The sequence below is a fragment of the Lepidothrix coronata genome, unplaced genomic scaffold (genome assembly GCF_001604755.1).
Source record: "Lepidothrix coronata isolate B3197 unplaced genomic scaffold, Lepidothrix_coronata-1.0 Scaffold94, whole genome shotgun sequence".
Lineage (NCBI taxonomy): Eukaryota > Metazoa > Chordata > Aves > Passeriformes > Pipridae > Lepidothrix > Lepidothrix coronata.
This window is the reverse complement of record NW_016690274.1, coordinates 774,527-796,260: the sequence shown is the minus strand read 5'-3', so window position 1 is coordinate 796,260 and position 21,734 is coordinate 774,527. Positions and strand designations below refer to the sequence as shown.

At 41.9% G+C, this 21,734-nt stretch overlaps 1 protein-coding gene and 2 long non-coding RNA genes across 5 annotated transcripts in view; 1 reads left to right on the top strand and 2 right to left on the bottom strand.

Annotated features, from left to right (window-relative positions):
- Positions 1-717: 717 nt before the first annotated feature.
- Positions 718-13,542, bottom strand: LOC108500755. Its single transcript, XR_001875984.1, has 3 exons — positions 12,873-13,542; positions 12,598-12,755; positions 718-1,181 (listed from the first exon to the last, which is right to left on the bottom strand). It is a non-coding gene; the product is annotated as an uncharacterized LOC108500755 (long non-coding RNA).
- Positions 1,535-7,975, bottom strand: LOC108500756. Its single transcript, XR_001875985.1, has 3 exons — positions 6,993-7,975; positions 5,185-5,190; positions 1,535-1,959 (listed from the first exon to the last, which is right to left on the bottom strand). It is a non-coding gene; the product is annotated as an uncharacterized LOC108500756 (long non-coding RNA).
- Positions 13,543-13,897: 355 nt separating the features above from the next.
- SCAF8 (SR-related CTD associated factor 8) overlaps positions 13,898-21,734 on the top strand; it is an 86,983-nt gene continuing 79,146 nt past the window's right edge. The window contains exon 1 of one of the 3 annotated variants that reach the window (XM_017822040.1): positions 13,898-14,121. In XM_017822040.1, the coding sequence (XP_017677529.1) occupies positions 14,092-14,121 (30 nt within the window). In that variant the 5' untranslated portion in view covers positions 13,898-14,091. The remainder of the gene's footprint in view (positions 14,122-21,734) is intronic. The other 2 variants (XM_017822039.1, XM_017822038.1) reach the window with 2 other exon arrangements.

Sequence of the window (21,734 nt, the reverse complement as noted above, 5' to 3'; positions counted from 1 at the left end):
TAATATAGATTGTCAGCAAAATAGTGGGTTTTTTTTAAATTAATTCCTTCCACCAGTGGGAAATGGTAGGGGGAGATAGCAGGGCTTTCTGAAATGAAACACGCTTAGCTAGCCTGCTAATGTTGAATCAACCACCTCTTTTCAGCTGCATTGTTAAAACCATGCTATTGGAGAGGATGCATAGATTTTTGGGAGGGTCAAGAGTGAAGGATGGTCAGCACCTCTGGGTGAGCAGGGAGTCCCAGTCTCCCAGGTTTGTATTGCAAAGTACTTTGAGCCATCGCAGCGGAGAGCTGCTGACTCCTGACTGCGGGCAAGACTGCCCTCGGTGGTACGCGTGGGGCTGGTGGGAGGCGGGGGGTTGGGCACGGAAAGAAGGAATGTCGGGGGCAGGGTAGGGAACCGCATTTTGCTCCAGAAGAACAAAGAGGTGCGAAGACCCCCCGGCTGCCCGAGGGAACGCGCCTTCCCTTGCCGAGCCGGCGCCGCCCGGGCCGCTCCCGGCCCGCCAGGCGGGCACCAGGTGGCGCCATTGTGCCGCAGCCGGGCCGGGCGGCGCCGCCGGGAGCGGGATGTGCTCCTGCCCGGGGAAGGCATGGAAAAAGGCAGCAGCGTCTCCGAGGCTTGGGCAGACGGCCGTAGGCACCGCCCGGAACGACGAGCAACGGGGTGGCCCGACGTGTGCCGCTGTTGGAGACGCCAAGCGCTGAGGTCGCAGCCGGGGGTTGCAGCGCTTGTCTCCACGGGTAACCGGGGCTGGCTTACAGGCTCTCCGAGGAGGGGAGGGGGGAGAAGCCTTCAGGACTGTAACTGCAAAAAATAATGTTTTACCAGCATCTTTGCCACTTTTAGAACCGCCCTCAGCGTTATTCAGTTGTCGGTCGCGGATGGAGGTCCAGGGCTGGGTGCGGGCTGAGAGATCTGCACTGATGGCTCAGGACATCTTCATCCACAGAATTGTTTCTCCTTCATGAGGCTTTTGAACAAATATCTTGATGGTAAGGAAGCATGACACAAAGTTGAGAAGAGGCTACAGACTATGTTCCCAAAAAGTCAGGAGCCAGGAGTCAGTAGGGGATTTTCAGATATTTAACCCATGAAGTGACAATTGCTGGTGCAAATTTTCCTTTGGGGATGCAGTTGTAAAGCATTCGGTGAACATTGTCAGCATGCCAGGAAAGCTGTGGCTCAGGGAAAGAAAGAAAGCTTTTCATCAAAAGCAACTCTCTTATCTGAAGGATACAAGAATAAATCTTAGTACATATCTGTATGTGGATTTTAATACAACAAAACCAAGACAAGATTGCATTTGAAAACTTTTTTAAAACTTGGGCAAAAGTTAATATATGAAGCTTTTTAAATTTTTTATACTGTTTGTCAACTTCTTGCATTTCACTTATCTTTGTACCATCACCAGAGTGGTTTTAGATTGGACATTCAAGAGTGATATTTTTCCCAATTGTAGGTTAGCTTCTTGTCAGTTTAATTATACTTGAATAGGTGCATATGAAGCTGAATACTCAGTTTGGTCAAGGTTTTTTTGCTAGTTGGGCACATACCATATTTCTGGTTGCATGAGAGTTTTTAAATTATATAATCTCATTCTGTGAACTTCACAAGGTAAGCATAAGATTGAGAAGACTCACCTGGGTCATAACAGTGGCTGGGCTCTAGTCTGGAGAGATAATCTTTACTTGTTACATCTTGTTCTGGGGCGATTTGGGTGAGGTGTGCTTTAAAGATTTGTAACATCACTGCTGTTGAGCTGGAAAGTTGCATGAGTACATCCAAAGCTTTCCTCTGTTGTGCCCTACTGTGCTTCTAAATGTCTCATTTAGCAAGTTATGAGTGATTTGGACTTAATCGGAGCAATTTTTTGACTCATGCATTCACATCAAGAACAGATCAGATGGTACAAAATGTTCTTGAATGTTCATGTTCCTGTAGTAATACTATTACCTAGGCAAAACAATCTTTCAGTTAAAATAGAGTATACCAGTTTTACTTTCCTAAGGCTTGCCCTTAAAGAGAGTGAACACAGTAACATACATCAGACTCAACAAGATGATTTCTGCCAGACAAGATGATTTCCTCTGAGTTAACAGTCCAAATCTTACAGCTACAGAGTCTTAAAAAAGCTGACAAAGAGATTTTGAATACCTTATTCTATAAGTTCTGACCAATGTAAGATCTACCTGTTATTACTTGGTAAAAAAAAAATAAAATATTTGCTTACACTAAGAATGAATCTTATTATAAGTGCATACGAAGTTTGTCAGTGTTTCCATTCTTATAACAGTAATTTTTCACCTGTATATCTGTAGTTTTATATGGAATTGAAAGGCTATATAGGCCATATGCCTCTCATTATTTACATTTAGCTATAAATGCCCTTAAGAAGTCTAAGTTTTAAAAGCCTGAGAGTTGAGGGTGGAGTGTATGTAGGGATATCAAGCATGGCAAAGCATACCTTGTTAGCAAAAGGTATTTACTTAAAAAGGCTAGGTGGATTACAAGTTGTCCTGTGTCAAAGCTAAAGCAAACAGAGTGGTTTGGACTGTACTGTGAAGTCCACATCAATGTTCCTACAGAGGCAGTAATGAACTTTTGCTCTCTATCCCCAGCAATTCCACTAGTTCAGGCACCAGCAGCCAATGTGCTGTTCCAAATATTATTTTATGCATTCCTGAGTTTAATGCTCCCAAGCAGGTGACTGTCAGGGTTAACCAGATGGGTGTTTTCTATACAGCTTCTGTTTGGGCAAGCACAGTCTTGGACTGGGAAACTGTGGATTCAAGAGTGTTAAAATTAAGTATACTCGAGTGGCAAGCATTTCCCTGCCTGGATGGAGTTTACAAATAATTTTTCTACATTACTATTTTGTGCTAGTTATTGACCCTGCTGAAAAAGATAACTTTTACACTGACCTATGCCGCCTTACCCAAAAGGTTCCTGCAGATGATAAGATCATTATCCTTGGTTATTTCAATGCCAGAGTAGGAAAGAACTTTGAAGCCTGGAAAGGAGTATTAGGCAAGCATGGTGTTGGAAACTGCAACGATAATGGTCGACTTCTGCTAGAATTCTGTGCGGAGCAACAGCTCACCATCACTAATACTATCTTTCAGCAGAAAAAGTCTGAAGACAACCTGGATGCATCCTAGATCTAAGCATTGGCACCTCATCGATTATGTCTTGGTGTGACGGAGAGATGTTCGCGATGTCCACCATACCCGCGTGATGCCTAGTGCAGAATGTCAAACAGACCATCGACTGGTGTGCTGTAAACTTAACTTCAATCTTAAATTCAAACCTAAAAGGGGTGATATCCCAAGGAGGAGACTCCAAGTTAACAATCTTCAATCAGCCGCAGTGAAAGACAGATTCCAGGCAAATCTTCAAACTAGGCTCGAAAATCATTCTATAGATTCTATAGATCCCTCTCCTGAAACACTGTGGCACCATATTAAAAACAGCATCCTGCAGTCCTCTGAAGAATCCTTGGGGTTCTCCTTCAAGAAGAACAAGGACTGGTTTGATGAAAACAATCAAGAGATCCAGGAATTGTTGAGGAAGAAGAGAACCACCCACCAAGCACACCTTGCACTGCCATCCTGTCATGTAAGAAAAGCAGCCTTTCATCTTGCATGCAGCAAACTCCAACAGAAACTCCGTGACATCCAGAACAAGTGGTGGGTCGATCTTGCTGAAAAAACTCAATTATGCGCAGACACGGGTGATCGCAGAGGATTCTATGAGGCCTTGGAAACAGCACATGGGCCTACATACCAGGTCCAAAGCCCTCTACTCAGTGCAGATGGTCAAACGCTTCTGGCAGATAAAACCTCTATTCTGAATCAATGGTCTGAACACTTTCAGACTCTTTTCAGTACTAGCTGTGTAGTGCAAGACTCAGCAATTCAGTCCATCCCACAACAAACGGTGAAGAATGAATTGGATATTGCCCCCACTTTGGGAGAAACTCTTAAGGCCATACAGCAGGTGAAAATTGGCAAGGCAGCTGGGGTTGATGGAATTCCACCTGAAGTCTGGAAGCATGGGGGCCAAGCACTCCGTGCTAAATTTCATGAGTTTATGGTGCGCTGTTGGGAACTAGGTGAGCAACCATCTGACCTTCGTGATGCAGTCATCATCACTTTGTATAGGAAGAAAGGAACTAAATCAGACTGTTCAAATTACCATGGTATCACTCTGCTCTCCATTGCTGACAAAATCCTGGCAAGAATACTTTTGAACAGACTAATACCCACTATAGCAGAAGGAATTCTACCTGAAAGCCAATGTGGTTTCAAAGCCAACAGGAGTACCACAGATATGGTATTTGTTCTCAGACAACTGCAAGAGAAGTGTAGGGAACAGAACAAAGGTCTCTATGTAACCTTTGTTGACCTCACCAAGGTTTTTGATACTGTGAGCAGAAAAGGTCTATGGCAGATTTTGGAAGGTTAAGGATGTCCCCATAAGTTCCCTAAAATTACCATCTCAATTCATGAGGATCAGTGCAGCCAAGTCAGATATGGCAACGCACTTTCTGACCCCTTTCTAATAACCAGTGGTGTGAAACAAGGCTGCGTTCTTGCACCAACCCTATTCACAATCTTTTTCAGCATGATGCTCCAAAGGGCCACGGCAGACCTCGATGATCAGGACGATATCTACATTCGATATCGTACTGATGGAAGCCTGTTCAACCTAAGGTGACTGAAGGCCCACACTAAGACCTTAAATCACCTTGTCTGGGAGCTGCTTTATGCTGATGACGCTGCCCTTGTCGCCCACACAGAAGCAGCTCTGCAGTGTTTAACATCCTGCTTTGCAGATGCTGCTGAGCTCTTCGGGCTGGAAGTCAGCTTAAAGAAGACAGAAGTTCTCTATCAACCAGCACCTCAGGAAGTCTTCCATCATCCCCATATCACCATTGGCCAATCAGAGCTCAAATCAGTCCAGCAATTTAATTACCTAGGTAGCCTCATCTCCTCGGATGGTAAGATTGATGGAGAGATAGACAACAGGTTGGCAAAGGCATACAGTGCCTTCGGAAAGCTTCATAAAAGAGTTTGGTGAAATAAACACCTGAAGAAAAGTACAAAGGTCAGTGTTTACAGAGCCATAGTGCTGTCTACTCTTTTATATGGTTTTGAATCATGGGTCATCTACCACCACCACCTGCTACTCTTAGAACGCTTCCATCAACGCTGTCTCCTAAACATCCACTGGTCAGATTATGTGACTAACACGTCTGTTCTAGAACAAGCAGCAGTCACAAGTATTGAGGCCATGTTGCTGAGAACACAGCTGTGTTGAGCAGGACACGTCTCAAGGATGAAGGACCACCGCCTCCCTAAGATCTTGCTTTATGGTGAACTTGCCACCGGCTGCCGCAAGAGAGGAGCCCCAAAGAGAAGATACAAGGACTCCCTGAAACACCATCTCAGCCTTGGCCATATTGATCACTATAACTGGTCTACTCTGGCCTCAAATCGGGAGGCCTGGAGACACACCATCTATAACGCTGCTGCTGCTTCTTTTGAGAAAGCACTCAGGATTACTCTCAAGGAAAAAAGACGACGCAGAAAGAATCGTGCCTTGCAGAATATACCACCCAAGGAGTCCTTCTGCTGTGCCTTTTGCAGTCGGACATGTCTATCTCATATTGGCCTTTTTAGCCACCAGCACGCCTGTAACAAACGTAGGTAGAGCCCTTCCCAAATCTTCGTTCATGAAGCCTAGCCGTGATGATGAGTTATTGGCCAAGAAATAACAAAGAGTAAGGAGTGTGTGTTTGTGGACTCTTGAATCTTTTGTGTAGGTGAAAGATTAAGAGGTATTTCTAGACATTATTAACCACTTGAGTATAGTTGATAAAGTATTCTGGTCACACTGGTGGTGTCTATATTTATTTCCATCAAGCTCTCTTCTGCCTATACTTTCAAAAGAGAAGGACACCTGGTTGACCTTCATACCCCATGATTTAATTTTTTTTTAATATCTCTTGTGCAATATTATATATTAAATGTTTGTATTAAGTCTTTGTGAGCTTGGATAGGTAAGTCTTATTTTTGGAGGAGGAGGAAGAAAGGGATTTGCCATCATTCCTTTGGTTTAGTTCTCATCTACCAGTCTTACAGATGGTCTAACTAATGGCTTACTTAAAACTAGTAGGCATGTGCTCATGCCTTGCTTGAAGCATACTGATAGTGTTGCCTAATAACATTCAAGAAGGATTGTTGTTTCCTCACGTAGAATTTGAGCATTGTACTCAGGGGGTCACAATTTTTTTTTTTTTACTTTTTTTTTATCCCAACCATATATGCTTTAATTGAATTAAATATTTTTTACTAGGGCATCTGGAAAGAAATCTACATGTTCATAGAAAAAGCTAACTGCCATGCCAGGAACATATACTATTTCAAAACACAGTTAATAGTGTAAATAGCAAACACTGTCATTATAGTATGTGTTTTCAGTAAACATATCGGAATGGGAACACAAAAGGTCACCACCATTTTGGGTCCAGGAGGGCGAGCCAAGCACTCCGTGATGTGTGCAGGATGGCGATAAAGAGGAAACATTTTCCTGTCCCGAATCCGTTCCCGACACCACAGTCGCGCCCTGATTGGGATCCCGCACCGCTCCCTCCTCCCAAACCACTGATTTTACAATCTCATTTTTCTGTAGCGTGCTTAATATTAACCGCCAGGCGATTGCTGCCCGGGATGCAAAAGAGTCATTCATTTGTATAGCACTCCATAATTTACGTCCCAATGTGTCCCATTCATGGTATGATATAGTGCTGAGCAGCACGTAGTTGTTCTTTAAAATCCATTTAATCAGTGCTTTTAAAGAGTCCTTGTCTAACGGGTGTCCATGCAAATAAATGAGCCTTTTTAAGCGTTTGTAGGTGTTGCGCTCCTGCTTTGAAGATAGAGCCCCTATGAATATTATAAAATAGAGTTCCAGAACTATACAACTGCTGGCCTAGGTCGAAATCCAATGCTGAGTTGCAGAAATCCATTTGAGCGGGAAGCCAAGGGCGCTACGTCGCCTGAGCCTGGAGATGCCCAAAAATTTTCTACACAGTAGAAAATTTTCTACACAGTAGAAAATTTCGCATGGTTCTCCTGTTGGGCGCCAATTAACAGAAATTGATTGCTCCGACTCCTCACTTGCGGTTTCTCAGAGGAATCTCAGCCACCCGGTCCTCCTTAGCAGGAGGAGAGAGCAACCTAGTTCCTTCTCTGAGTTCCAAGGAGAAAAGTCCTTTATTCGAAAGTCCCGCGGCTTATATCATCTTGGGGGGAGGGCTAGAAGGAAGAACGTGATTGGGCCCAGGTCTGGGGGAAAGAGAGTGGCTTGAGGGCTCTGCTAACCAATGGGGGGTACAGAAGGACCACAGTCCAGTAACAAAACCAGGGACTGGGGAGGAGTGGATAAGACTGCCTATCCTGCTTGTGCAGAGGCGGAGTCTGCATTCACAGAGGGGGGACCATATGGTGCTGAGTGGGGGGGCACCATGCAATTACAGAGACCAAAGAAAACCCGTACAATAAAAAACATGAATTATTGCTGCTTCTCCATTCCGCTCGATTCCGAGGGGGCTGCCGCTGTGACGGAACTGCTCCTGAAGTTGTTCTTTCCAGGATTCATAATTCTGGTGCTCTGCCACAAGTAGCTAGTGATTTTTTTTTCTTTTTCCTCCTGGGATTTTCCTTATCACTACAGGTAAGGTGGTGGCTATTTAAAATTCCTTGGACTTTTATGTGGGCTAACACCTTGGTGTGCACATGCAATCTCTGTTCTGCTTGTTTCCATTTAACTTTTCTAGTGCAAAGCTTTCATTGACTGAGCTGTTTTTTGTAAAGCACAAGTATGTTTTTGGAAAGAAAAATGATTTTCTGTGTAGTCTGTGCCACCATGGACTTCTGGTGTTTCTGCTATTGCTGTGTGAATTGCTAATGAGGTGAGCTTGGCTGTCCAAGACCTACCAGAAGAAGAAAGCATAAGGAAATAATTTACTTTGCTAACTGGAATTACTGTTTACTGAAAGGCAGTGGATGATACAAGAATTCCATCTCTTTAGACAAAAAAAATGCAAATTATATGACTGTAATGAGGTCATAACTTGACAGAAAAGAAGTTCTGAAACTGGAAAATCAGGCTGAACAGCTGAATGTGATGAGAAAACTGTCAGGGTGATAAGAAGGCCTATTTCATCTCTGTGGAATTTCTTCCTCAAAAGATTTTTTATCAATAGTCGATTGGGCATTGAAGACAGTTAGATTTAATCAATGTGAAATAATGTGAAATACTTGGCTACTCCTGCATTTCTGGTCCTCTGCAGACTGAGACTTTGGTAGCTATCATAGTACAGATGAGTGGGGTGAGTCTGGACCAACCACTGCAGAAACGTTTTTCCAGTTCCATATACACCTGTGGCAAAGGTCTATGCTTAGGAGATCTGCCTACTTATTTTATTGTCTTTATTGTGGTATTGCACATTCTTCTGATAGAAAAAGTGATCTTAAGCATTGGCTAAAATTTTGATTTCATGTCTATGCAGATTTTTAAGATGATGAATGTGATGGTCTAAATCCAATTTGTTAAGACTGAAGCAAATAAAAAAGCTTGAACCAAAACTACTCATTTTTCTATATTATTTGCTTGAGATAGTAAAGAGAAGCTATGGAAATGACTCTCAGTGTATTGTGCTCACTTTTATTATGGTCTGTAATGAGTTAGCAGAGTGGGAGAAATAACTTTGCTTTTGCAGCCTTATTGTTGGAAGTTGGAAATTTGGTATGTATAGGCAGGAGACAGAAAGTAACATACTGTGAAGGAATGATCCAAACTGCTGATTAAGGTCTGCCCTCAATGCTGTCAGCCTGCATGTAAAAAGCATCAGGCAAATATCTTTTCCTTGTTTTTCCTTTTTTTTTTTTATTAAGATAATGTTCTCAGTTCGTCATCTCAATTGTTCTTACTGCAATCCTTTTGACTTTGTTTCTCTACAAACAGCACTACCCCAAATAAGCAGTCTTCTGCTGTTTATAATGTCTGACATTTATTAATGAATCATCCTTGAATTTTCCTTGAAATACTTAAGTATATTTTAGAAAGTTTTATTTTTTAGTGCTGGAATTGAATTCTTCAAGATGATTTCAGTACATATATGTATGTATAGATATATCTACTGAAAAATTATTTATGACTGTTTTAGTTTGAGCTTCCCTCAAAGAAAAAATGGATATGTTTGTAGTTGGGATTGACTATAAAACATTTTTTAAGTCTTTTACATTATTTGCAAGCTGAAATCATAGATTGTTCTATCCTTGTAGTTCTGCTGTTACATTTAAAATGATGCAAGCATGGTATAATTGTTACTGCAAATGCATTGTCTGACCTTTATTTTAAAAGAATTGTCTTGTTAGGAGCAGAACTAAACATGACTATGCAGCTGTAGGAAACAATGATCACTCTACTTTGTAATTGTACACTACAATCAGAAACAGGATGGCACAATCTTCAGGACTAGAACCCCACACAGAATAAGAAAGCATTAATAAATGCTTTCTGGCTAAGCGTATCTTAGCAATGTTGTAAATGCCACAGTAGGTGTGACTCCAGCACATTTTTGCATCAGGTTATCCAAACCTTCTACAGGCAAATCTGACAAATGTTACTTAAAGGTAATTTCCAAGACTTTGCTCTCCTTTCCTGATTAAAGCAGTTTACTTTGAAATCAACACAGATTTATAGTGTGTGCCTCTGAGAGCCGTAGCTGGCCTGTAAATTAAACCTTCAATTGCTTTTGAACATGCTTTTTTCAATAAAGTAGTCTTGAGGTGGTTTCCGTGGTGGTGTGCTGAGTCTGACACTATTATGCCACGACAAGTGCAAGGTATTCATGGTCAGTCAAGCTTGACAAGCAGGAACTGTGTAGTAAACTAACTGGGGTTCCAAATTATCAGGCTGTCATGAGTAATGTGTGGTTACAAATGGTTCAAAAATTCTCTTACAACCTCTGAAATTTTTAAGTACTTGAGAAAGAGCTCTTTATGTGAACCTATGTCTGTAAGAAACTCAGAAGTTCAACAGAAAATTTATTTCTCTACTTTTAGTTACAGTTTAAGCTTTTACAATGGTTATAGTGAAGGAGGACTGAAAATGCAAATGAAAGAGGAAGATGAGGTAGCGTTAGTGAAGAAGGACAGAGGGGAGAAATGTGCTAAAGCTCAGTAAAAAAAGTAAGCAACTTTTTGAAAATGCACTGAAAAATTAAGTAGAGATAGGCAGTGTGCATGGAGGATGACTTGTAGCTGTGCATTCAAAAAAATTGTGGAGAGAGTTACTGTGAAGAAAACTGAGCGACATCCTCTTACCTGAAGCTACAAGGGACGAATAACAGATCTACTTTCCTGTGTTCTCTGCCTACTGGAACACCAGTTCTCCCTCCTGACAGTTGCATATGGTTTTGAATCTAACACTTGCATGTAATTTCCTCTGCTAAGAGGAAACAGAAGAGTATTGCTCACTTGGATGATGGATTTCTTAAGAGCCTTTGCCAGTTTGATCTCTTGTTTGATCTACTGAGTCTATATTTGGACTTGTCCTTGTAAGAAGTACGAAAAAGGCAGGCATACCTATTTTACCTTCTCTTATGAGGGAAAAAAATGCTCTAAAGAGCAGATTAAAGACCTATTCAGTCCTGGTTTTCTCTCTGATTGCAAAGCTAGGTGTTTGCATACACACAGGAAGTGTGCCCCATCATGCAAATTCCACACTGATGTGTTGGAAAGCAAATGGGATCTTCCTTTGCAAAACTAAAGCTTCTGGTTAGAGTTTCAGCAGTAGTGCCAAGTACTGGAACTGCAGAAAGCTTGTGCTGCACAGCAAGTTGACACTTACTCTGCTGTGCAGCACAATGAGAAATCTCCCGGTTTTGGTATGTTAGCAGTGATAGTGCAAGTCACTAAACTAGAAGCCTTGTGGGGCAAGGTGGCCTTGCCCCAGAATAAGCCAGTGTTTCTGCACTAATACTGTTTTCATATGACTTCATTTGTATGCTTGCTTAACTTAGAACATGTAAGTACAATTGGAGATGTATTACAGTATCCATTCTGTTACCTATTTCTCATTCTTGGATGACAGCTGGCTCCTTATGAGATTAGAGAAGTACTGTACTCCCATTCTCCTTTCTACTGCTGGAATTAAATAGGGGTGTTAAAAGGCTTTGCTATCTAAACTCTTTAAGTGGTAAAAATATTTGTTTAAATGTCTGTTACAGACCTACAGCAAGTAGGTTGAATATGGGGGGAGGGAAATCACTTAGTTTCAAATTCAGACTCTGCTTTTGAGGCCAAGGCTTTGTGCATGTACCTCTAAGTGTAAATCCTACCCCTCCTTCTCTGGTTTCTCCTTTATTGGAATAACTTTTATGCTTCTGGAAAAAAAATTCTGGAAAAGCAATTGTGTGGTAGTTTTGTGATCACTTTGAAGCCAATTTCAAAACTTTTTCTGGAAAGTTTTTACAGCATGGTATTCTATCCATTTTAATAAGGAAAATTAGGCTTGCTTCAATTTCATCTAAAAGGAAAGCTACCAGATGCTGGAGGATTGTTTGTAACTTCAGTATTTCAGTAAGTTTTCCAAAGGAGTACAAAGTAAATAGTTTTAGCAGTTATTCTTGTAATACAATTAGTATCATGTAAAGCCTTCACAATAATTTGAGCAGAATCATCTCTTCATATTTTATTTACTCTTAATTCCCACAGGAAGAAAAAAAAAAGAACAAAAGAGGAACAAGAGGAACAGAGGCTTTGTCCCTTCTGGTAAGCATAGTGTGCTTTTCTTAAATCATCTGTGAAAAGAGTTTGCCAGACGGTTGCACTGAGCTATGCAGTTCATACAGTATCAGTGCTACTCAGATTGGAAGGGACCTGGGGAGCTCTCTGGTCCAACCTCTGGCTCAAAGCAAGGTCAGTTGTGAGCTCTGAGTAGCTTGCTAAGGTCTTTATCCCATGGGACCTTGGAAAGAGATAGAGACTGCACAGCTTTTCTGGAAAACCTACTTCACTGCTTGGCCATCTTTACAATGGAAAAGGCTTTCCTTCAGTTGAGAGGTCAGAACCTCTCCTGCTTTAAGTGAAGAGCAGTGCCTCTTGACCTCCTGCTATGTAGGAGGTCTGCAAAAAGCCTTAGTCAACTGCTTACAAATGATCAAAAATGTTAATGAGCTTTATTCAGTTTTTTTGTTTTGCAGGTATTGGCTGCTAGTGGGTGCCCTCCCTACCTCATGGCCATCTTTCTTTTCAATCTGAATAGACCCTGTCCTCTCATTCTCTCATAACAGGGCATTTGCTCTTGCCTCCTGGCCCTCTTGGTGGCTTGAGACTGCAACAGCAGTGGTTGTTAAGAGATAGGCTTTTTCCCTAAGTAAGCTGGTTGGGGGGTAAGGGTGGAGGAACTTCCGATTCTGTTCGTAAAAAGACAATAATTTCTCTTGTGTTTGTATAAGAATGGAGCTGTAGGATTCCAGGTCTGCCTCAGATGCTGGGCTTATCTTAATTTATAACTTACCTTGTTTTTGAGTAAAACTCACTTCAGTTTGTAAGGCTGTGGCTCAGGCCTGAAGTGGGATCTTCACTGTCCATGAAGAGCCCTTATGGCTCTGGTCTGAGGGGTACCTGTGAGAGCAGGAAGGCACAGTCTATCCAGAGCCTGGCTTAGGGTTGTCGCTGGAAAATAATGAAACACAATTCAAACGGGAGCCTAATTCATGCTGTCATGTCTGCTGTGTCAGTAGAGTTGAAAGAACATAACCAAGCAAAGGGAAACAGCAGCTAAAGACAAACCTAAGGTTTCATCCTCAGTGGTTCTGAGCTCCTTCAGGCTCTCCCTTATGAAGGTGAGTCATGCGGCAGCTTTGTGTTTGAGGGAACAGACACCTATGCCCTGGATGCAAGTCTTCCTGTTTGATAGAGCTGTTGCTGCTGGGATTTCTGAGCTGAGCAAGGTGTTTGTTCTTCAGGGGGAGGCAGGCGCTCTGCTGGACTGGCATGGTGGTGCAGGTATGGGCACTGCTGTTCATGGAACTGCACCCTGTCCACAACTTAACCTGGGAACACACCCTGGGTTGTCAAACAGAAATGCCTTAATGCCTAGGGATGAACTTGGAAACCTTTTGGTGTTGGATTGTTAAGTCATAATATTCATGTATTAAGTGCACTGGGTCTCGTGATCGATTTGCATTACGATTTTTGTGGGTTTTCTTCTTTCCTCTCGATAAATAATATTGATTACTGATGGGCTTATTTAATTGTCGGGGGTTATTTGCCCTCCTACGTCTCGCTGATTCTCTCTCCCATTGCTTTTCTTCAAGCCTGCGTGCCGTTCCCGGTTTCCCCGGCGGGCCTTGATGGGAGGAGGGTAACGCGAACCGTCCGGGGATCCGGAAACGCGAAAACGGCGTCCCGAGAACTCCTGGACTTGCCTCCGGTGACGACACAGAGAGGCGTTTAACACGGCGCTCCCGTAACCCTTCCCTTCTCGCCCGCTCTCGGAGGAGCGCGGAAGCGCAGGAGCAGGAGGAGGGGATCGGGCGGGGCGGACGCGCCGCCATCCCGGCAGCGCCCGTGGCGCGGGCGGTGTGCGGGTGCCGCCCGGCAGGGGGCGCTGTGGCCGCTCTGCGCCGCTCCGGGTGCTGCGCTGCGAGGAGCCCCCGCGTGTCCGCCATATTGGCGCCCGCGCCGCAGCCGCTGCGCGTTGTTCGCCCATCTCCTGCCGGCGTGGCCGCCCGGAGCACAGCGCGCCAGGGAGGGAGGACGGGAGGGAGGGAGGGAGGGGAGGGAGGGGAGCGCCGGCGCCGCCGGGCGGGAAGCGGGGCGAGGAGGAGACGGAAACGAGCGGGGCCCCCCGTCTCCTCGCGCCCGCCCCCTGCGCCAGCCGCCATGGAGAGGAGGCCCGGCGGCCCCTGAGCGAGGAGCGCACGCACGCACCGACCGAGACTTGCCCCCGCCCGGCCCGGCCGCCATCCGCGGAGAGAAGCCGCCCGGCCCCCGCCTCCGCCGCGACATGGAGGCCGTGAAAGCCTTTAACAGCGAGGTGTGTAGCCCTTTCTCCACGGCTCTCCCTCCTCGGGGCCGGGGAGCGGGCGGGGCCCCAGGGCCGGCGCCTTCCCTGCCCCCTCCTTCCCGCGGGGAGGGTGCGAGAGCCGGGGGGGCCCGGGGATGCGGGAGCGCTCCCGCAGGCCGGCCCGGGGCTCCCCCCTGCGTCGGGCGGGAAAGGGCCCTTGTCGCCGTCCCTGGGAAGCGGGCGGGTGGAGAGGGTAATGGAGACGCCCCCCCTTCCACCCAACTCCTTCCGCCGTGAGGCTGGGGGCGGCTGGAGGGGAAGAATGGATCTGGCGGCGGACTGGGGAGAGAGGAGGGCGCAGGAGGAGGAGGAGGAGGAGGAGGAGGCCTCTTTTCTGCGCCTGGCCTGCAGTGGGGCGGGTGATGCCCGGCCAACTTCACGCAGCGGCCAGAGGAGGCTGCGCGGGGCGGCGTGGGGGGCTCCAGGACCGCCAGGCAGGAGGACCGTGCCCTTCCCCGCCTTCCCTCTCCTCTCCTGCCACCCTCTTCCTCCTCGCTGCTTACATGTGTGCCCGCACCCCGCCAGCGCGCATTTTTAACACCTCGTGGAGCTGTGTTTTAAATCTGGGGATGGGAATACAAAGGCCTTGAAGGCTTGTCTCCGTGTTTGAGCGTAGTATATTCGCAGTGGTTGAGATGGAAGCAGACATTCCCTACGTGCTGCACAGAGCTCAAATCCTGCACCGAAGTACTGTGCAGAGAGCGGGCACTCAAGAACACATGCTTACAGGCTGAGGTATTGATATGGCACCTGGCTTCTCTTTTGTGCCGAAAGTTAATGTTTATTTTATTGCAAGATGGTTCTTGTGGCAACTCTTTGTTCCTTTCATTGTCAGTTTGTAGTGTTTATATTTTGAAGTTAATGTAAAAGCAAGGAAAATGAATACGTATTTTTCTTCTTACAGAGTCATCCGTGTCACAAAGTAGATTTTTACTTATATTGACCTTAGAAAGTATCATCTCTGATTACAATATATACTTCTACAAACCGTTCACATACTGGTTGCTCTCTCACCCACCCCTGCGAGGATGTAGTATGATTTTAAGTAATATGGTTCCATTTGAGCTGTGGTGGAACACGTTGTTTCTACAAGCTACAGTAAGATAGGTTTTAAAATAAGCAGGTACTCTCCAATAACTTAAGAGCAGTTATGCAGCCCTAACTGATGTGCAGTTCTAGGTGTTGTACTTCATGCAATTTGAATTCTTAAGTAGAAGAAAACACATTGTGGCCGCTAGAAGAAAAATAAACTTTATTTTTCCAGTTTTATTATTTGATTGACGTATGTGGGAAAAGGAAGAATTTGGTCAGAAGAACAGAAGAACATAGGGTATTTAGACTGTTTTCCTCATGTATCTACTAGTATGAGCAGAAGTCTTCACTTTCATATTGAAAAACAACTTATGACTGGCTTGCTGAGTGTTCAGGTATAAGTACTGTAAAAATAATTAAGTCTGAAACTTAAGGTGACAACTGTACTGAAGAGGAGAGCTTTACAATATGCTTTACATTTTCTAAATGCTTGAAAAATCGTACCCTTTGGGTTGTTGGAAAAGAAAATGCAGAATATCAGACGGACATTTTAACCAACTTATCTCTTTTATAATACTATTATAGTATTAATAGACAACATCTACAGTTTAAGCTGTATCTCTGTATTTGGATGCTGGGCTACACTGATTGGAAGTTTTTAAAGATATCATGACTAAACCCCTGATCCTGGAAGTAAATGGTACAAGACTTGCTATGTTTAGGGAATCCCGAGTGTCATTGCTAGCCACTCTAACGCTTCTGTACCCAGTGCAGAACATGACTTTAATTTAACTTTCCATCATTGTCTCTGGTCAAACTTACCTATACATATTTTGCATTTTAGAACTGAAATGATTACTAAATATTTAAAGTAGCTGAAATGTATGAGTCAGTAGATTGCTGTACCCAAATAGTTTTGATTAACTTAGAAAATATTTGCACTTCACTTGTAAAAATCCTTTACTTTGTTTATGTTATGTTTTAAGGTCGTGTTATGCTCCAGAAATCATGTCTGACTGCTGTTCTGGAGTTTTTTGTCTTAAAATAGATATACATTAAATTTCCTAGCAGATGGGGTAGTCTAAATCATATCAAAACTTTTACCATACTTTCTCTTATGCAGTTTGCATTTGGTTAATAATTTTATAGCAGTTTATGTAACTCACTGGTGAAAACAAGGTGATGCTTAAGAAAAAACATTCCAATACATTTAAACACTTAAGTCTGTAGGTTGGGTACTTCTGGACTTGATTTGTTTGTTTGGGTTTTTTTTTAAAGAAGGAGTTGTGTTTGTGTTCTGTAATGAAGCTAAAATGAAGGCAGCTGTCCATCTAGGTATTATAGCTTACTCCAGACTTGTGTGTGAGCTGAGTAGCGTCTTGTTTTATAGCTATCCTATATAGCAGTCAGGATTGAAGTGATTAATGTAGACTTGTCATTAATTTGATTAGGAGGAAATATTTCACATTTATTTGAACACTGACTACTGGAAATAATGCTGGCTATTGCGGAAAGCTGTTCAGCGTCTAGTGATGATACGTGGCATTGTCAGTGCTGTACCTCATAGTACATACAAATTAACCCTAACATTTAAAGTCTTGGAAAAGGTATATTTAAAGCTGAGAAATAACTATACTCCTAAATAAAACATGCTCAGTGTTGTTTTCCTGTAATGGTTGACATTTTGCTTTTGGTTAAAACTGCTTGGCAAATGAAAATTAGGGTAATATACAACTGACTTAGTATACAGTTGAGGTAATTGGCAATGTTTTATACCGTACAGTTTATCATTTGCTAAGCTGGCATCATGAAGGCTAACGATTGCAGAATCCTTTTCCTCCAGGTCGCAGTTCAGGCCCTGAGTTTTTTCTGAAAAGCACAAAATCAGAGTCAAGAACAGGTTCTTGACAGAAGAAAATTACTGAAATGTTTCAAATTCTTTATATGCTCTATAAAAAGAAATTGAAATGGACTAGAGGCAAATGCGTATCCTCATAGTTTCAGCACTCCGATGATAATGATTTAATTGCAGATGTATAATTAACAGTCAGTATTTGTTACATAGTCAGTTCAGTGTTACAGGTCTTGCTGTCAGCTTCAAATCTAGCCATTGTCACAGAGATTTCAAGTACTGTACTTGAAGTTGGTTTTGGGTGCTACACTCTCCAGAGTTTCCTTGCAATACTTGTCTTTTTTGCAGTGGCAAGCTTTGTATTTCCAAATTATTTTTCACTTTATAATGTGAAGATTGTGTTCAGACAAGTTTGAAAAAAAGGGACCGATGGATGCTTTAATTCTGAAACACATTTAATTAATTTTAAATTTCTTTCTATATGAATATGTAGAATAATAGTATATAGTTTTACAGGCATGTTAATAGTCATAGGACTGTAATTTATTTTAGGGGAATTGGAGATTTTTAAGTACAACACAGACTGGATATTTGAAGTTTTACTTTGTTTAGTCATATTAATTGTACCTGTAAGAATGAAATAATAGGAATCTCGAAAGAACATTTATTTAAAATTTAAAGGGCAAATTCAACTTAGATACTAATTTAAAAACTGCAATAGTAATTCACTGATCCAGTTCAATTAAACATAGCATTTCTAATAATTGCAAGTTATATCTAATCACATACAGGCACACATCTCTTCGTATAAGAGTTTAATTATGTCTTGCTGTCCATGATATGATACTTCTTTTTTTTTTTTGCATTCTCTTTATTAAAAACAAAGCAAAACCATCTCATGTATAAGCTATGCACCCTTTGGTCAAATCACTGAAAATTGCTTTCACTTTGAATTACTGAGACTGGCACTTGCAACTTTGGTCTACAGCCATTTAGAAGGTTAGAATGGTCAAACCTACTCAGGGCAGTTTGATAGCATACCTGGTTTTGGAATTTACATTGTTGAATCCAATGCACAGTAGTTGTCAGCCTCCAATGCTACGGCTTTGAGCTGTTTTTGTATTTGTCAGGCACAGTGTATTATGACATTGGAAAGGCGATTGAGAAAAGGGCAATCCTTCATTTGAGCATATTTTGTATAAAAAGCTTAATTCCTCTTGTCTGTAGAGTTGGGTGCTGATCTTTTCATATGAAAGTGGCTGTCCTTGCGTAGTTCATCAGAAAGTGGAGTCCCTGAGCTTTTGGTGTGCATAATGGTCTTGAGAGTCCTGTAGGATGATAAAAAGTACATAAACATTACTACCTTTGGGTTCACTTGTTATTCTGGAATTGTCAGTGGTAAGGATATAGCAGACATTAGACCATTTACTAGTAATGCTGTTGTCTGTATACTCTATTTGCATTTCGTGATATGTTGGTCACCCGTATGACATTTCTTTAGAAGATATGTTTTAAATGTCAGTGAGGAACAGTTCAGTGGACTACAATTTCAGAAATGTGACCCTCGGAAATGACCCACATTTTAAATGCTGAGCATTGAAGTACAGGTGCATAAAAGTACAGAGGGCTAAACCAAATATTCTGTTTTAGACTACTTTATTTAAATGGCATATTGCAAGTCAATGAGGTGGCTTTTTCATGAAAGAATGCAAGTTGAAGCTAAAAAAAGCTAAATGGTATGCCTCATGAAAATACTAAATAGAGATTGATGCTGAATAGCTGGGGAAGGTAGAAAAAAAGGGATGCTTTTTGAAATGAGGAGCCAGGGCTTTGATTAGTGCAAGTAGATACTAGCAGTTAAGTATGAGGAATGGTGAAGAGACATGTAAGCTACTTACTCCCTTTGATTCTGCTGCATGTTTCATGTTGGCTGAAGTACCTGAAATGTCTGCAGAGCTTTTTTTCCCCCTAGCTGCTGAGACAATGAGAAACCCTCTATTCCTCTTCTCTGCCACTATGTTTTACTACTCATTAAAAAAGTGTGATCTTCTTTCATATCCTCTGCTGTTTGAAGGACTCGGCAACTATGATAAGTTTAAAGCTTTCTTCTTTTTTGTTTATTTGGTATCACATTTATGATCTGATATTTGTAAATTTTATTGTAGCAAATTGGGATATAAGCTTTTGGTTTACCTATACTTGTGAGTTAACTCAGTGATCCTTAGATCTGCATGTGGACATTCGTACAACTGAGAAGTTGTTTCTGTTTTTCGTTCTTAACCTCTGGAGTGAATGGGAAAAATGTCTTCCCTTTTATTTCACCGTATAATCGTGTAGTGCTTTTCAGAAAAAAACACTGAATCTTTATATGAATTCCCTTAAGATACAACAAAATATGTAAGACTTTGTTAGCTTCCTGTTTGCTGTCAGGAACATTAAGAACAGTATCAGTGAAACGTATTTCACTCTGTTGTTTTCCAGCAAGAGTTGAACTTTGCTGGCTCGCAACACTTTTTTTTCCTTTTCTTTTTTTTTAGGGTGTAGGGAGAGAATGCCCTTTTCTCTTCAAGATACAGTAAATATTAAATTGGTGTTGACCTGATTAAATGTGTTTCCATGTATACTGAATAAATATTTACACTTTTAATATCACATTTTCAAAGACTTATCTGACCTCAGACTTTCACCAGCCACAGGATCTTGACTTCAGGCCTTGTAAAGACATGATCACACAAGGCTATGTTAAAGGCCCAAAATGTTAGGGCTTGTTTTTATTGTTTTTGGTGCACGTCTTGCTCAAGAACCTCATTCCTTTAGTAAAGTAGTATAGGGTAGACATTGATTAGTTTTCTGTCTTAGATACATACACTTTGAGTTTCTTCTTAAACTGTGGTCAGGATTAGATCCCTGTGAGTCTGGAGAGGTTGTGTAGATCTCTAGATTCTGCTGAATCTCTTTTGTTGTAACTGGTTAGTTATAAGCACTGACCTTACTTGCTACTCATTTAGACAGCAGTGAACTGTTTTGTAGTTTAAAACAAATGCACTTCTGAACTCTCATAACTTCTGATCCTTTCATTTTCAACTGCTTACTAAGATCATGCCTGGGGCTATAATCTTTGACAGTGTGCTTGAAATTATCCTAATAAGTCTTATTTGAGTTTGCCATCATTTGAGTTATGCCCCATCCCCTGAGGTGTTGCAGGTCAGATTAGATGAGGCTCTGAGCAACCTGATCCAGTGGAACATGTCCCTGCCCATTGCAGCAGGGTTGGAACTAGATGGTCTTTAAATTCCCTTCCAACCCAAACCATTCTATGATTCTATGATCAACAGTTTGCTTTCCTATGGCAGTTGTAAAAGTGGAGTCTAGTAATCCAAATGTCTTTCTTACAGGACATTTTTCTTACAGGAAAAAACCCGCAACATTCAGAACGAAAGTATTTGATAAAGCATATTTCTTGTAATAGCCTGCTGTTTGTACTGTTAAACTTTTGGCAGCTGAGCTACCATTTGTACAAAAATGACTACTGTGGATATACAATTTATCATTATCTTTCCACTTTTTTTTTTTCAAGAGTTTGCCTGCATAACTTAGGTGGTTTTACTAGATATAGTTTTTGATTGCATGAGGTTGTGGGAGTTCTTTTCTCCTATCTTTGTGGTTATATGAGCAGGTAGCTGATGGGTATTTTTCTGACGCTTTGACATTCAGAAATACAATGCATGTTTTAATATAATAAACTACATATGTGGAAGGTAAGGCTTATCAGCTTTGTTACTGTGTTTGCTGTTGATCGTTTTGAGGGCTGGTAGTGTTCCCATTTGAAGTGAAGGCACAAAAGAAGATGTGCCCCAAAGTGGAGTGGCAGATCTGATATCCAGGAATGGTGATTTGGGTGGATGGTGGCTGAGCAGTAAAACAGTGTAGGGTAACAGCAGCTGAGAGATTGAAGACACCTGTTTTGGTAGCCTCGAGCTTGTTTATTGTGACATTCTGTCTATAATATTAGTGTTGAAAGGTTGGAGCAAATATTTTATAAAAACTTATGAGACTTGAACAAGGTGCACTGTTTTTATGGAAGGAAGTAAACAGGTGTCTTACATATTTGAATTGGAACTTATTATTGAAATAGCATGCATTTCTGGAAAAGGTATTTTAGAAGATCTATCATCTTGCATGGTTTGGTTTAGGTTTCCTTATTTTTTTCCTCTGGTTTTGGTACTTATTAGTTATTTTCAAAAGCTAAAGTAGAATTAATTATGTGCATTCTTTGCTTTCCACTCCTGTTATTCCATAGCTTGTTTCTTCTCAAAAGTGCAGAGTACCATATATTTCACTCACAAGAAAACTGATGGTTTAAAAATTTTGGCACCATGGCAGGACTTTATGAGGCTCTCAGTGCATAATTTAGAAATTAGTATGATAGATAAAAATACAATTCTAATATTTTGATATTGATGTGATTGCAGTTTTAAAAAGATAAATAATTGTACATTGAAATGTTTTTGGCTTTTCCAGAGGATAAGTCCAAAGAGCTTAGAATGTATTAACCAGATTGTTGTAAGCCAATGGAAAGACCTGATCAGGCTGAAGTCTTTCAGAATACCGAATCTCCCGTACATATTAACAGAACAAAACTGGTTCATGTGAAAAGGAATAGCTTCAGATAACATGTTGATCTTCATGACTTGGTTAT